At 51.9% G+C, this 15565-nt stretch overlaps 1 protein-coding gene across 10 annotated transcripts in view; it reads right to left on the reverse strand.

Annotated features, from left to right (window-relative positions):
- The window catches only part of GBF1 (golgi brefeldin A resistant guanine nucleotide exchange factor 1), a 129040-nt gene that overhangs the window by 13173 nt on the left and 100302 nt on the right, over nucleotides 1-15565 (reverse strand). For 9 of the 10 annotated variants that reach the window (XM_089780021.1, XM_075934542.2, XM_075934539.2 and 6 more), the window contains 12 exons: nucleotides 14997-15095; nucleotides 14284-14478; nucleotides 12601-12787; nucleotides 10792-10932; nucleotides 10264-10352; nucleotides 7215-7417; nucleotides 6767-6890; nucleotides 6344-6469; nucleotides 5557-5639; nucleotides 2294-2530; nucleotides 1439-1532; nucleotides 331-507 (listed from right to left, as the gene is read on the reverse strand). In XM_089780021.1, coding sequence (XP_089636147.1) covers nucleotides 331-507; nucleotides 1439-1532; nucleotides 2294-2530; nucleotides 5557-5639; nucleotides 6344-6469; nucleotides 6767-6890; nucleotides 7215-7417; nucleotides 10264-10352; nucleotides 10792-10932; nucleotides 12601-12787; nucleotides 14284-14478; nucleotides 14997-15095 — 1755 coding nt within the window. The remainder of the gene's footprint in view (nucleotides 1-330; nucleotides 508-1438; nucleotides 1533-2293; nucleotides 2531-5556; nucleotides 5640-6343; nucleotides 6470-6766; nucleotides 6891-7214; nucleotides 7418-10263; nucleotides 10353-10791; nucleotides 10933-12600; nucleotides 12788-14283; nucleotides 14479-14996; nucleotides 15096-15565) is intronic. The other variant, XM_089780023.1, reaches the window with a different exon arrangement.

Genomic DNA, 15565 nt, shown 5'->3' on the forward strand with positions numbered 1-15565 from the left:
TCCCACTCTGCCTTCCCAGCCATGCAAGTCTGACCTCTACCCCGCCCCACCCCGAGACACTGTGGCCACGGCCACAGCCCCACAGGCCCCGCCCAGCCCTGGGCCCTGCACTCCTCACCCCACGGCACTTCCCCACACACACAGGTCTTGCCACTCCCCCAGCAGGTATCAGAGCTGGCTCTCATCCTGTTCACTTACAAACCCACCTGCCAAGCTGAGCGGCAGGCGCCCCCAGTTACTAGTGTGCGACGCCCTTCGAGGGCTGCCCAGCTCCACCCGCGCCCTTCCCAGCTGGGACGCTGCAAAGCCGGGCTCCCTGCCGGCCCTCACCTCCACCATGGCCTTGGGCAGCAGCTCCGCTCGGAAAAGCTGCAGCATGGCCTCCATGATGTTTTTCCAGCCTTCCCGTAGAATGTCGCCATGGCGATGAGCCAAGTGAAAGACCGTCTTTGCTGCGATGTGGGCCTTGGGATTGCTCCCAAAGCCGCTGGGCAGGGTCTCGACAGACTGCAAGAGAGGGGAGTGGGCGGGGGTCTGTCAGCAAGACGCACGCCCCTTTCAACACTGGCCAGGCCCGGCGCAATGCGGGCCCTGCCGGGAGAGATTTCTACAGCTAGCATGCGCTTCCGGGCCCGTCTGGGACCAGCTGGCTTCCCTGACTCACTGAAACACCGAGGGAGGGCAGAGATACCCCTCCGGAGCACTTCAATGCCAGCAGGAGGGCTGCCCCCATTGACACAGGTACGCCACCTACCCGAGAGGTATCAGCATCTTTCATCCTGATCCTCCCTAACATACTGCATGGTCTACCATTGTCTATCGGAGGCAGGGTACCTGGGAAAACTAGGGCCGAGACGTACTACCCTGGCCAAGCAGAGCAACCTCAGCCAACAGCTTATATAGGGCCTGAATGGGACTGTCTTTAGGGAACACTCAGAGTCACTGTCTTCAGCACTGACCGTGCTCGGGCTGAGTCACCTCATCTCCTCACCAGACTCTGCACATCAAGGGTCAGAATTCAACGTGCATATTTTATTAACGCCTACTATTGGGTGAACGCAGAGCCCCCACTGCAGCATTAAGGCGTGTCCGGAAACATGCTGGCCATTTTCTGACCTTTCCGGAGTCCAAGCAAGGGGGACTGGACCCGCCACAGGTGACCCCTTCCGAGCCCTGACAAAGCTGCTGAAAATGCCGCATGAGCAACACCGGGAAGGAAACAGCAGCATTCTCCACTATGGGGAAACGCTATTTTATTATGGTTCTGCATTCACTTGCATGGAAGAGTTCACGGCCGAACTCCCCAGGCTGGCACTGAAAAACAGGACACAATCTACCTGCAGAACCTGAAAAAGGTCACCTGTTCACCAGAGACTTTGCGACAGAAAACGCTACATGGCAAACACCTGCTTCCTGGCCCCAGCCCCCACCAACTCACCTCGCTGCTGAGGGCAGTAAACTTGCAGAGAGAAATGATGAGATTGTCAAATACGTCGCTCAGTCCGTAGTGTGCTGAAATCATCGCGCATTTCCTGAGGGGCAAGCCACAAGCAATGTAAGCACAACCCCGCAAGATGCTCCCAGTCAGGTTCTTCCCCATTCCCCTGCGTCTCCCATCGCAACACACGCCAATGTTCAGCAGCCCACCTCTGCCCCCTGCACGGCCACCCTTCAACACAGCCTGCTGGCAGCTGAGCTGAGATCCCCAAACCCTGGTATCTCCTTACGCTGGTCCAAAAAACTAACTGCAGCCTCAGAGGCCCAGCAGACAGGACCCAAGTCCCCAGTTCAACCCTTAATGTAAAAATCCCAGTGGTGAGTTTGTTCATGGAGGCTGAGGTTCAAAGTTCACAAAGGCCCCAGCTACAATGGTGTAATAACAGAGCTTTCAATACATGTTAGTTTGGACTCAGCTGTGACCCAACACACCCAATACAGAGCACTGAGTCTGGAGGGATTTTTGAAATAGGTTGGTCACCAACTATACTAGGCCCTTCTCTGGCCACAGCTCCGCTTACACAGCACTCATTCGTTTTAAATAGCGGATGACACCGTGCAGAGCAGGCAGAGATGGAGTGGTACTCATCGGAAGCCTGAATCCACCCAAGCTCAGGGAAGATCACCAGCTGGTGCCACGGAGCTGCAGGCTGGAAACAAGCACCTCTACGTTACTAGGGAAAGTCAGCAACTTATCCTGTCTTCGCTCCCGCCAGCTGGCAGGTGGAGATACTGGCCAAAATGGGGATGACTGACACCCACGCACAGGAAGCCTACTAGGTCTCTGGGGGGCTACCTGAAGCCAGAGACAGCCTTCTGGATGATTGTTTCATCTAAGCTCTTGTCAAAAACGTAGGACAGGGCTGCAATCGTGGGGCCCCAAGTCATCGTGAAGAGATCATGGTCGTAGCTTCCTGGCGGCATGTGCAGGAAGATGCCTTCCTCGGTGGCCCCACGATGCAGGAGTACATTCCACATGTAGTTTTCTTTCACCAGGCCCGTCTGCTCTTCTGGCATCACGATCTCGTCGTTTCTACCGGGGGGGAGGGACAGGTTAGGTTTGGCTCAGAAGGAAAAAAATCCAGCACTTACTCAGTGCCTTTCGCTGCCAAGAACAGCCCGTGCGACGCACCCCGGGATCACTCCGCACACCAGTCAAGTGCACGTGTGCTGCCGACGAACGGAAGATCTGGTAACACCACTTCACAACACTGCACCATTTGCTTATGTCAGGAATCTCTCTCTGAGGGGCGATTTACGGCACGAGGCAAACAACAAACCGGACCTAGCAGGTGTCCTGGCTAATTAGCAACTCAGCATCCTCTTTCTTCATTAGGAACCCATTCATCTTCCATACAGGTAGTTTATGCATTCCCAGACAAAAACTAAGCTATTATAGCAAAGAGCAGAAATGGGTAATTTAGGATAAACGTACCAGGGTGTTATAATTATACCAAAATCAAACACTACAAAGCCAGGAAATTCAAAGTTAGCGTTACACTTAAAAGAAGTCTGAACATGTTAATGTATGGAAATCCATAGTGAAGTAATGTAAACATCCTTAACTCTGCCCTGTAGAAGCACTATGCATTACCCATACAATTATGATTAAGAATAGCACTGCTTGCAGTCTCAGGACAAAAATCACCTTAATCTAAGGCCTTGTGTTTTATTCTAGACTTTTGGTATTACAAGGGTGACGTGTGGGACCAATAGGAGACACGCCCACGTGAAGGTACTAGTGACTTCCTCCAGGAACACCTTTAACAACCTCCCTCCGAGCACCATCCGTGCCATCATGGATGTCACTTCCCATCCCCCAGCATCCCTCACCATGACCACAGGCTGCCGCTGCCGTCGCAAACCTTTGCAAGCCAATGGATAACACTCAAATAGCTGAACTCAACCCTTTCGTCCTCACCCATAGCGCTTTGTCCAAGCCATGGGAACAAGCATGAGTTTAACTGGTTAACTGATTAAACGGGTGGGAGGCAGGCCCACTCCGGCCTCCGCCTGCCATGGCTGGGCTGAAGCGGCCCCCACACTGCGGGCAGGGCTGCTCCAGTCCAGCTGCTTCCAACCCCGTGCTAGGCTGGGAGAAGCCATCTCTTCGCTGCTATGACGATCAACACACCTTCAAGATCCCTGGGTCGTCTCTCTCAACATGTGGTGCACCTCATCCAGCGCACCAGATGTCCCCAAAACAACGATGTGCATGAAACCAGACAGCCACTATGCTCTTGAATGAATGCACACCCTAACCCTTTCACTAAGCAAAAGGATGGATCACCTTGTATCTGACCTCTCAGACCTCATTCTCAAAGAAACCTGCACAAACCCCTTTGAAAGACAGACCTAGGAGCTGACCTTTGCTAGACACTAAGGCTATGTCGACGCCTGCGTTTGACTGACTGATTTTGCTGGTCACGGGTACTTAACTCCCCAGCGAACAACAAACTGTTGCCGCGACTAGTGCAAGTGTGAACACTGCTTTGCTGGCTCCTGCCGCCAAAGCGAAAGCCACTCACTGGGAGTAGAAGTATTTTGTCAGCACCGAGAGGCAGCATTCTTTTAGCAGCAGGGTTGTGTCGACACGAGATACACAATTTATGGCTTATGACAACCATCTATAAACCACTAACACCCCACTCTTAGTTCTTCCCACCCGCCTTTCACCTGCTATGACGGGAGAGGCACAAACAGGCCACTTCACCTTGAAAGATGTGTTAATCTGTGCCACCTTGTACTCAAAGTGTCACAGCATAACGCTCCCTACCCGTAAGGCTCAGCAGGTTTCAAGTGTAGGGAAAGTCTGAAGAGACGTATGTTTGGAACAAAAGAGCTTGATACCCAATGAAAAGTTCTTAAAAGGCTCATATTTTGATTAGTTTTAACTCAAGTTAATGGATGTACTTGGAAATTCTCCAACATATAACTGTGCCCCCACAGCGCAAGCACTGTAATTTTGGAGATAATATTCTTCAATATTCTTCTTCTATGTGCCCAAGTCTGAATTCTCTGCTGTAAGTGCAACAGGCCTTCATCTTAACTCCTGAGTCGTGGCAGCTCCTCCATAATAGAGCAGACTAGCCGCCAGGTGGTCCTTGTGGTCGGACTACAGAAGTTGAGCTGGTTTTGGGACAGAGTCATCTGACAGACAAACTCTCTGGAGCCTTTCTGGGCTCCATGTGAAGTGAGGAGAACCCCAGCATGCAACAGATATTGATCAAATATACAACTCACTTCCTGAAATCTGGAGCTGCCTCTTGAGGAAATTCTAGGTGCGTCGTACAAGTGGCTGCCTGACCCTCCTTCTGGAGGAGACTTGAAAGGGAGCATCAGACTAAGATGCCTGCCTTGCTTCCCGGCACAGCAGTTGCACGCAATCACAGATTAAGACCAGCTGCGAGTCCGTCACAACCTCTCCCCCCCCCCCGCCCAAGCTGTAATCCCCTTGACTTCCAAGTGGCTGGGCCTGGATTTACTGACTAGGATTGTTCTGAGCTCCTACCCGCAGCCAACTCTGTGCACGACAGGGCCCCAGGGTCTGCTAGGAATTCCCCCACGCAGCGGCCTGTGCGCCGGGGCCCCAGGGATAGGAAGAAGAAACCAGGAACGGGCAGTTTAATGAGAGAGAAAAGGACAAAAGCAGACGCACCACCAAGACATGGCCTCCCCATCTCAGGGCACCAAGGCAGCGCCAGGGACGGACGCTACCTCTGGCACTAAATATCGGTGCTGCTGGAAGCCCGGCCCAAGGGAGGGGTTTCACATGGCCGCTCTCGCCCTGCCATTCCTTCGCACGTTGACAGAATCCTGGAAGTTTTTAAAAACTTTTCCTTAAGCCTTGTGGATTAAAATATCAAGGCAGGGGCCCGATACAAGTCTAGTTCATAACGGCGACGTGCATCCTGCCGCAGCCCCAGAAGGAAGGCAGTCTACGGCAGACCAGCACACAATCAGCAGAGCTCTCCAATCGCGCTCCAAAGGCCTTACAGACCAAAGCAGAGCCAGTTTGCTCTGAGTACGTGGAAATGAGACAGAGGGCTGAATTCTTACTTGATGGCATGATACATGTCCTCCAGGATGTCCTGTTCAAAGTCTTTGCCTCCATTCACCCCCTTCAAGTTCTTCCGGAATTCCTGGGAACATGACAGTTAGCACCAAGTGGATAAATCTCGGAAGACTATTTCAACCCCCCTAACTTACGGGGCACTGGGCAGTCCGTATACAGCTTGTGGACCCATGGGTCTGATCAGTTGTCGGGCTGCCTTTCCGGGGATTCGAGAAACACTGACCAATACACAGTCATTCAGGAGCATTGCACATGCCTGTCAATGGCATGGGTGCGGTCAGCAGCCTCCATACTTGCTGCTTCCAGGTCATGTTAAATGGGGGGGATGGTCCTTTAATGTTACATGTGCTTAGCTTCATCCACGGATCAGGATGACAAACACGCCACCAACGTAAGGACGCTGTGCCTCACGTCCACTCTGCCCTCCCCAGTTGCTTATCTACTTGGCATCACCTCTCTAATCAACTAGGCTTTTCTGTTGCTTCCTTTCTCTCCTACTAGGTCTTATGAGACAGCGGGACATGAAACGGTTTACAGTGTAAACGCAATTCAAACCTCCCCTGCACGTTACTGCTCAGCTTTCGTGCCTTCAGACTGCGTCTCTCCTGTGCTTACGCCCCACACTGCTATTATTTCCAGTGCATCGCAGTGGACTAACCAGAAGGGACAGCAAGCGAGAGAAAGCCAGAAAGGTGAGCACACAGTTCAGTGCTACTAAATGGGAGAGAAGGAAGAGGCAGCGTAACAGCCCTATGCAGGGATCTGTCTCACCTCCAGGGTCATTGGCACATTCTGCTTGCGGACATTATGGTTATGCTGGTCAGTGTTCAGCAAAATAACGGCGTAGGCCAGGGCAAAGCAGGCATCGCTGTTAGCAAACGGAGAGCCATTGGATTTCTGAAAGGCAAATAGAGCCCCAAGTCAAATCCATGCCGAGACACGTACACAACTCGAGCGCTCCACTCTCCTGCCAGCGCGACAGGCTCCAACAAAGGCACTGGCTGGACAATCAGAATTCTGCTCCCAGCTTCTGGACAACGCCGCATAAGCAGTCACTGCGCCGCCACCCCCCGCTGCACTGTAATGGCTGCTGCTCAGCGCGCGCCATGAGCTCACGACAGATTCACCCGGGGTTTGACGTGTCACGGACAGCAGGGGTGAGTGGAGAATCCCTTCTTCCCACCCAGTACGCACCCGCCAATGTTCTGTGAAGGCTTCCAACAGCCGCTGAATCACAGGCGCCTCTCCCGGTAAGCGAAATGCTTCTAGATAAAGCCGTAACGCTTCATCCAGCCGCAAGCCTTGGAAATTGAAAGTCCTGCAATCAGAGCAAACGGCTATGAGACTGGAACAGGCAGGGACAGAACAAGGCCTGCATGCGCTCCCAGATGTGCTGGCTGGGAAATACCGAGGATCAACGCACAGGAACGAGTCATACCCGAATGGGGGCAGGGAGCAGATGCAGATGAGCAAGAGCTGTGTGTGGAAGACGGAGGAAGGAAAGGTCACCAATATCCGCCAGTGAAAGGAGCAAGGAAGGAAGAACAGCGGTCAGAGCAGCTGGTGATGGGTTTAACTCCTGAACCAGTTCCCGTTCACGACCAAATACGAGACGCAGACACCAGCAATGGACAATACTCACCCCACAAAGCTTTCCAGCAGGTCCATGTTCTTCCGGTCGCTCACAAACTCCCCAATCATCTTCTTGTCCAGACGGGGGTTCTCGCGCAGCCACTGAGCCACCTCATTGTTGTCCATGGGGGTGGCCAGAAGGCTCCTCTCCTGCAGGAACTGTACCCCTTTCCTTGGCTTCTGGTTGAACTGCTCTGTGCCAGTTATCAGGAGCTGCAGGAGACAAACTAGCAGTTACCAGTTTGGCTGAAGAGCCCGACACAAAGCAGAGATTCACTGCCACTTTTCCCCGAGGAGCGAGCACTCTCGGGGGTCAACAGCCATAAATCAAAAGGACTTCAAGGCCCTGTGAGAAATAGGACGGGCTTCAGGACTGAATATGTTGTGTCATCTTGCAAGAGACATCACACTACGCCAGAGCCTGAAGATCTGCAGGCCTTGATGCTCAGAGGCGCAACAACAGAGAACAGTACAAACCATGAAAAGGTTCATGTCTCACCCAGAGACTAGGTCTGTACTACAGGGTATCCAGCCCTGCCCAACACTGATTCAGCTAGAGCAGAGAAAGCTCCAACATGATCCTCCAGCAGGGGAACAGAGCTACTCCTCTACAACAGTAGCCATTTCTATCCAGTTTGGGACTACTGGAATCTCAACTGAGCCCCACAGGCAAGCAGGTAGCACTGGTCCTATGTGGTGCACAGAAGCAAGCAGACACTCGCTGCCAACAGGAGGGGCTCTCTCGTCAGTTAGCTAGGTCCATGCAAAACAATTCTTCCATCAACCTAGCACTGCCGATACTTGGGGTTACATATCACCAGGGTGTGGCGTTTTCACACCTATAACAGACAAATATGCAAATAAACACAAATAAATTCTTAGCGTGGACCAGGCATTCCTGAAATAAGACACAGAAACAGCTCAGCAGGTGAGGAAAGTCCCCAGAACATCTAGAGCTCCACCAGGACAAGCAAAACCAACTGAGAGTCTTGGGCATTATTAAAAAAGGGCTTTTTATTTGATTTTTTAAGAGAGACAACTCAATTCTGCTTATACGTACATGATTTGATCTTCAGGGATCAGGGTTACATAACAAAATGCCTACAGCACCACAGAGCAGCTGGTTAAGGAGGGGTTAACTGAAGGTTTCATTGTGTTAAGAAAACCAAACGCACCAACAGCTACATGAACTTTACTAAAGCCCCAGAATAAATGTCAGTTCCCTGTTAGTTCCCATCACCATGAAACCGCTAGCAATGACCTAGTGAACTAAATTCATGGCCATCTCAACTCGAACTCTCCAGGGCGCTCAGGACATCAGAGCCCATCCCCCACTCCTTTCTACCCCCCCCCACGTTCTCACAGTACAATGAAGTCCCCAACTCTTGTAGCACAGGGCAGTGGACACAGGGATGCGGTCAGGAGAACATCTGCAATGACTGAGGTGCACAGATGCTGCAGGGATGAAGTCCAAGTACTACCTACCCTACACAGCCTGAGGGATCACCTCAATATGGAAAGCCATTGGTATATATTTGGAGCTACAGGACAAAGACAAGATGCTTATTCCAGACTCTAGACACCTTTGACAGTTATCTTAAAAATCTCTAATTGCCTCTCTGATCTAGGATTAATTAACCCTCCCAGCAAAAGATGAGCCTTTCTCAAGACTGATCCTCAAACAACCTCCTCCCCCCAACAGCTTCCAGAAAAGCTGCCTTAGTGTGGGATGTGAAGGTCAACACATCAGGTCCTTTTTAGACAAATGGAGGAGAGCAAACTCCAAAGCTGAAAGGCCCTTATTGAGAACACCCAGATAGCTCCGTCCCATATAACTAAGGGAGCTCAGACAAGAGCTCCCCATGAGTTATGGGGAAGGAAGGGGGCCCTGAGGGACTGCAAGACAGTCCCACAAAGTTCAGAGCTTTCTAAAGCAGAACAGTGCCTTGAACCCCACTCACCCCCACCAGCAGCCAGAGGGCCATGAGGCACAGATCTAAGGGGCTCTCCGGGGACACGCACGTACATACTTTGGGCCGATTCTGTTTCCGACTAGATGTCGGAGCCCCCACAGAGCACATATTACAATCTGAGATGACAATGGCACGAGCCAGAGTAGTGAAAGCTGCATTGGGAAGAAAAGGTTGCAGCCTTCTAGCCAGATACATGTGCAAAGAGCTCGCATGGGCATCCCACAGCCAACCCAGCCAACCCAAGCTGCAAACACCCACCAAGGGACAGTTAAAAATCGCAGCTTTTGATTGCTTTCTCCAGCCTGCCACCACCACCCTCTTTCATCTGGCTGGGATCTCTGTCGCTCAGACTGAAATCATCAGGACCAGGCTTCCTCCCTAAGCCTCTTCACAGGCTGACATATATGCTGAGTGTATGTCTGCACTACAACCGCTCGGCTACAGCGCCAACACCATCAGCACGGACACCTGACCTCCATCCAGATGGAGGAGGAACCAGCTACTCAACAAGTCCAGTCTGTGCCATACTCAGACAGGAACCCACATTAACGAGGTTAACGAAATCGGGGCATCTAGATTTGAGGAGGGTTTTCTGATCACGATCTTTCAATGATCTGACCCACAAAGGGGAGATTAGAGCAAGATAACTGGCCAAAAGCCCTTTTCAAATGGGGGCTTCTGGAGAGCAGGCTGCACTATTGCTTTGGTAAGAGTATCAGGCAACCTACCCTTCTGGAGAGAGGGGTTGACCATCTCCACTACCAGGACGCCCAGAGGTTGGGCCTCCAACAGACTGGGGCATCATGGATTCATAGTAAAAGTGCTGGGATGAAATTTCCCCAACCGCTCCAGTAACTCAGAGCACTGCTAGAGTGACACTCCAGTAGGCCCAAAGTCAGACCTATTCCCTGAAGACGCTGCCCTGCCTTCTCTGATGCAGTTTGGGCCTCACTGTGATTACTCAATTCATTACACACACACGTCTCAACTGAGCATTGGAAAGGGTTGGCTGATCACAGCAGGCTGGAATACAAACACTGGACGACGTCCAGAGAACCGATCTACAGCATGTTCACAGCCCCGCACCTTCTTTTTGCTCTTAATTTCCATCAGCTCCTGAGTCCTGGGCAGGAGGCAGGAAAACCGCGTGGGCTTCCTGGGGCTGCTCTTCTCGGCTAGGAAGGAAAGCGAAAGTGTCGTTACAGCCAGCTCCTCCCCTACAAGGGCGTCGCTCACTGGAGTGCCCCTCCCATCTCACCACACACCCCCTTCCCACCACTCGTGCACAGGAACCTCTTGCCAGGACCATGTCACACACCCGGGTTATTTTCTGGCCTCCTTGAGGCATGCTGGCCCTGCGCTGCCCTTGACTGTCTGTTGGAAATGATACCAACCAAGGGCAACCTCAGGGGTTTTCGTGACAAGCAAAGGGGACCCCCCGTTCTAACCCTCTCCACACAAATGTCTCTAGTAGCCAGGCTGGCAAATACAGCGCAACCCAAGTAACAGCAACTCAGGCACACGCATTTCGGGGTACGTAGGGGTAGCACAGTCCAAAGAGCACAGGTCTGACCCGGTCCCTGCATGCAGATGTCCTGTCAGCGGGACTATTACCTGCATCGCTTCTTCCTTCCAAATCCAGGCAGCCCTGCTTCATCTGGTCAGCCATGAGGCACCCACTGGTGGGTGGGCATGCCCCAGGCAGCTCTGTGATCACGCCGGCAGCTTTCCCTTCACTCAGCTTTCTCTCATTGGCTGTGAGAAAGCAAGAGAAATCAGCAACAGAAAACGGAGATGCTTCTGAATAACTAACTGCTGCTCACCGGTGAAGGCCTGCGTGTGTCTGACCACAAGAAAAGGCCAGTTACTGACCTGTTAGAAACAGACACTGAGATGCGTCAGCCCCGCTCCTGCCCTGCTACTCCCGTGTCCTTCTCCTCCAGGGTTCTGGACTGGCAAAGGATCCCAGAGGCAGCTCGATCCACCCCGCCCTGGCGTGCCCAGATGAGTCTGTTCCTTCTCTAAGAACAGACCGCCCACGGGTATTAAGAACAGAACGGGTCTAACGGCCCCTCGGCCGCTTCTCCAGTACAGATTCCCAGAGGAGCAGGACTTTGTGATAACAGGGTAGGAGGATCTCAAGGAACCCGTAAGGTTGGGAACCATTTTGGCAAGTGATTTTCCACATGGATCCCCACTCTTGGTGATCAAAAAGCAACGATCAGTTCTGTTGGAGATGGGTGCCAGGAGCCATGCTGAGCAGTAACTGCAGGACAAAATGGGCATCTCACGTGCAGGCCCCTACCAAAGCCCAGCGGCCTGTAAACGTTTGGGCCAAGCTTTCTATAGCGATCCCAGAAGTGCCAGAAGCTGGGACAAACAGGCAGCAGAGGCTGCATTAGGGTCAGTGAAATGAGTAGGTGGGTGTAACCTGGCTACCTCGTCCTTATACAGCAGGAGAATACGACCTGAACCGTAACACCTCTGCAAAGGTGGCAGGCAGTCCACACGCCCTCCTGAACGACTCCATCTTGGAAAGTACTATGACTACTACATCTGCATGCCCTGGCGTGCTCCCCACCCCCAGCACAATCTTGCGGCTCCCACTGGCCAGAAACTGGCACAGTACACAGAGACGCACGTGGCCCTTTCAGCTGGCCGCTTTCACTGGCATGTGGGGGCACAGCAAGCTGGGAGCCTACCTGAGGGTCCTGCTGGGCTGCTGGCCAGGAGCCATGTAAGGTAAGCCTCCCAGACAGCCTGCATCCGGCACCCACCCACCCTTCGTGCACCCAAACCCTCAGCATCCATTCTGCACCGCTGCCCCAGGTCACAAGCCAAACCCTCTGAATCCCTGCTCCTGCACCCCAATCCTGCCCCAGGTCACAGCCAAAACCCCTGCACTCCATCCGGTACTCCTGCGCCAGGTGACAACCCCCTTCCAGACCCTGCACTACTTTGCTATATTCCTCCTCCAGGTCAGAATCCTCCTCTGGACCAGACACCGACTCCTAGACCCTGCATGCCCTCTTGGACTCCAACTGCCTGCCCCAGGCCACAACCCCCTCCTTCACCCAGACTCACTTCCCCTCCTGCACCCCAATCCACTACCCTGAGCTCCCTTTTGCACGTACCCTCCACCCCAACCCCACATCTCCTCCATTAATATCGTATCAGAGGAGAGTGCAGCCCTTAACCAGTTTTCAAATTCTTGAAGTGGCCCCCCATCAAAAATTATTGCCCACCCCGATCTAGGCAGTTTGACTGTCCTGGATCTCAGCTGCCAGAGACCGAGTCCCCGGAGCATTCTGGCTGATACGGTTTAAATTCTAGAGCACTGGGAGAACGGGGATACGTTCTCTTGAGCACAAGCAGGCACACGAGGGGCAGCCAGGCTCGAGCTGCTGAAGAGGAGGCTCTCACCGGTGCTCGGTTCTTTGGTGCTGCTGGCAGTGTCTGTGCTGGGTTTGACCACGTCCTTCTCTTGCTGGTGGACGCTGCTCAGGACTTTGGCCTGGCAGTGTGCTTCCGTGCTATCAATCACAGTCAGCAACGCTTCCAGACACAGCAGGTGGGTGGTGTAGAGCTGTCCAGAAACAGGAAAGGCATTCTGGGAAATCAAACAGTTGAATGTGAGATGGTCTCAGATGTAACACACTGCCAGGCTAGTTCGTCCCAGTGCTCTGCAAGCGTGACAGTTACAATACAGCACCCCCAAAGCGCCCCACGTCACTTTTTTCGAGCACTCCAATTCATTCCCCCCTTAGCCTTAATGTGCTCCCGCCACTCCTCTGACCTTCCCGAACCTAAGTGGTCTCTCTTAGCCAGACAAACTTGTTCAACCAGAACCTTTCATCCACTGCCATCTCCTCTCGCCTCCTCTCAGACCCTCTGCCACCCTTCTTCTCCACAGCCCTATGACAGCCCCCCATGCTTTATGAAAATTGGCTATGAATATAAAGATGCACAACTCAGACGCCTCATGTAACCTATCATGTTACAATCTGCTAGAGCTTGATATTCTAGTTGGGTGCATGTATCATACTTGTATGTGAAATTAGAAATATGAAGTATGAGACGGTTAAAGTTTGGATGTGCTAATGAGAGCCATTTCTAGTGCTCTGGAAGCCTTAACGACTGGGCGATCAATATAAGGACTTGTAAACAGCCTTGTTAGCCCAAAAGTGATTGGACTAGTAAGACATGTGACCATACCGCCTGGTACTGGGATTCCATTTTTGACACTGGTAATTCTCCATAGAAGGGGGAATGTAGAACAAAAGATTCCTGGCCTGGAGGGAAGACAATTTAAGGGGAAGTTACCAGCCCTTTGTCTTTGGCTGGGCTGGAAAATCCTGGAAGGACGAAAAGGGCTGGGAACCCAGGTCAGGATAGAAGAGATTGTCTCTGACCTGGAGATTATGCTTAGAACAAGAACAGCTCTTTAGGGGAAGAATTTGCTTGCAATACGTTTTTTAGCGAATTAGAACTAGCTACTATGCATTCTCTTTGCATTTTAACTTAGTAACTTACTTTGTTCTGTCTGTTTTCACTTGCAACCACTGAAATCTGACTGCTTGTATTTAATAAAAACACTTTGTGTTTACTATCAGGCTCATTGTAAACAATTGTTACTTGGGAGGACAACCAGTGTACATCTCTCTTCATTGACAAAGAGGGCAAACATCCTCATGAGCTTTCCTTGTATAAAACTTTTGCTCAGAGAAAGATGGTTTTATTTGGGGTTTTGATCTCTTTTGAGAGTTGGTTTCCTGGACGCTGGGCCCTAGAACTGCATCCTTCCAGAGCTGAAGGGGTTCAGTATCGGCCTTGCTCTTCAAGGGGGTGGTAACCCCAACTCTGTGCCTTGTCTGGGGGAGACTAGAGAAACTGGCCCAGCAGGACAAGGTAGTGGGGAGCCGCAGAGAGCAAGGCGGCAGGTGTCAGTGGCATGATCAGCACACCGGAGAATTGCCCGAAGGGGTCTTCTTTGACTGCACACCATCTCAATGCCCATCTACACTGCTTTCCCAGCCCTGTTCTAACCCATGTTATGAAGTCTGAGCACTAGCTGAAGGGAAGGCCATAGCAAAGCCTTTTCAGAACCTTGGAGAGCAGTTTGGTGAGGTCCTCAAAGAGGTTAGAGCAGTAGTAGTCACAGTCATAGTTTATATAGAGCTCAGTGACAAAGCTGGGGATCCTCCACAGCTGAACAATGGCCTCTAGGGCCATCTCCTTCATCTCATAGGGCATCTTGGGGTTCTCCACAGTGATGATCTCCATCAGCTTCTTTATGTACATCTGGCAGAAAAAAGGGCAGCTCCGGTTAGGGAAAAGAAAGGAAAACAAGATAATACTGAGCCCTCAGGGTTATTTAAATGGTGATTTACGGGTTTCCCTTCCACGTGTGATTCACAGCGTGAAATCCGCCACAATTAGTAAATGCTCATTTCAAAGGAAGAAGCTCTTCCGGCCCCTGTGCACTTAGTAACTTCACAGACGTTTCAACAGCAAATGTTGAAGGGGCTCACTGAATTATTTGACTGTTCATCAGACTGAGATTCGCTATTTAAAACACTAGAGAGGCGGCAAGGCAATGTATCAGTTTCAAAAGCACTTGACTGTTTTAATTGGAAGGGATCCTGGATTGCCCGTAGGGCTGCCCCCCCCATACGGCTGCCAATGCCTAGCGGACGGAAACTTGGGCTGCACCCTGTTGCCTCAGTATATGTTGCCCACCCCGTCCTGTATATCCCTACCCACCAAGAAGTTACTGTCAACCTCCCAAGGGTCCATGGGGCTGCACTCCAACAACTCACCTCCAGTTGGAACTTCAGGTGCTCTCTCATGCTCTCGAAGAGCAGGAAGCATACCCGGAGGGAGGCTGCGTACAGACTGAGCCGCTCCACACTCAGCAGCTGAGCAAGGAACAAAACCACATGGAGTGAGAGCTCCAGCCACACTGGCCAGGCGAGCAGGGCTACTGTTGTATCACCCAAAGGATCTATTGCTGGAAGCAGACGCCTCCCATCTCAAGGTCTCCCCGGATGTGAACAGCAGTGACCCGGCTTCAAACATCCGCTGCCACTTTCAGGGAAGTCTCATTTCTCCTCCAACTACTACACTCGCTTTGCTCAAGCATGCACATCTCCTCTGAGCAGAAAGCTAGGTGACTAGCTGCCTCCCAGGATCTCACCCGCTCGAATGATTAAGTGCTTATTCCTAAGTCTCCTGCCACCAGACTGGTCATTAGCATCTTGGGAATGCATCTCAAGCCCGTTTTTTCAGGCCAAGCCATACCCTATTTCAGCAAAGCTACTGAGACAATGTAACCAAAAGCTTCTTAAAATCAGCTTCCTCACCCTCTTCTTTGGGGGAAGAAAGGCAG

Source organism: Pelodiscus sinensis, chromosome 8 (genome assembly GCF_052426305.1).
Source record: "Pelodiscus sinensis isolate ZL-2025 chromosome 8, ASM5242630v1, whole genome shotgun sequence".
NCBI lineage: Eukaryota > Metazoa > Chordata > Testudines > Trionychidae > Pelodiscus > Pelodiscus sinensis.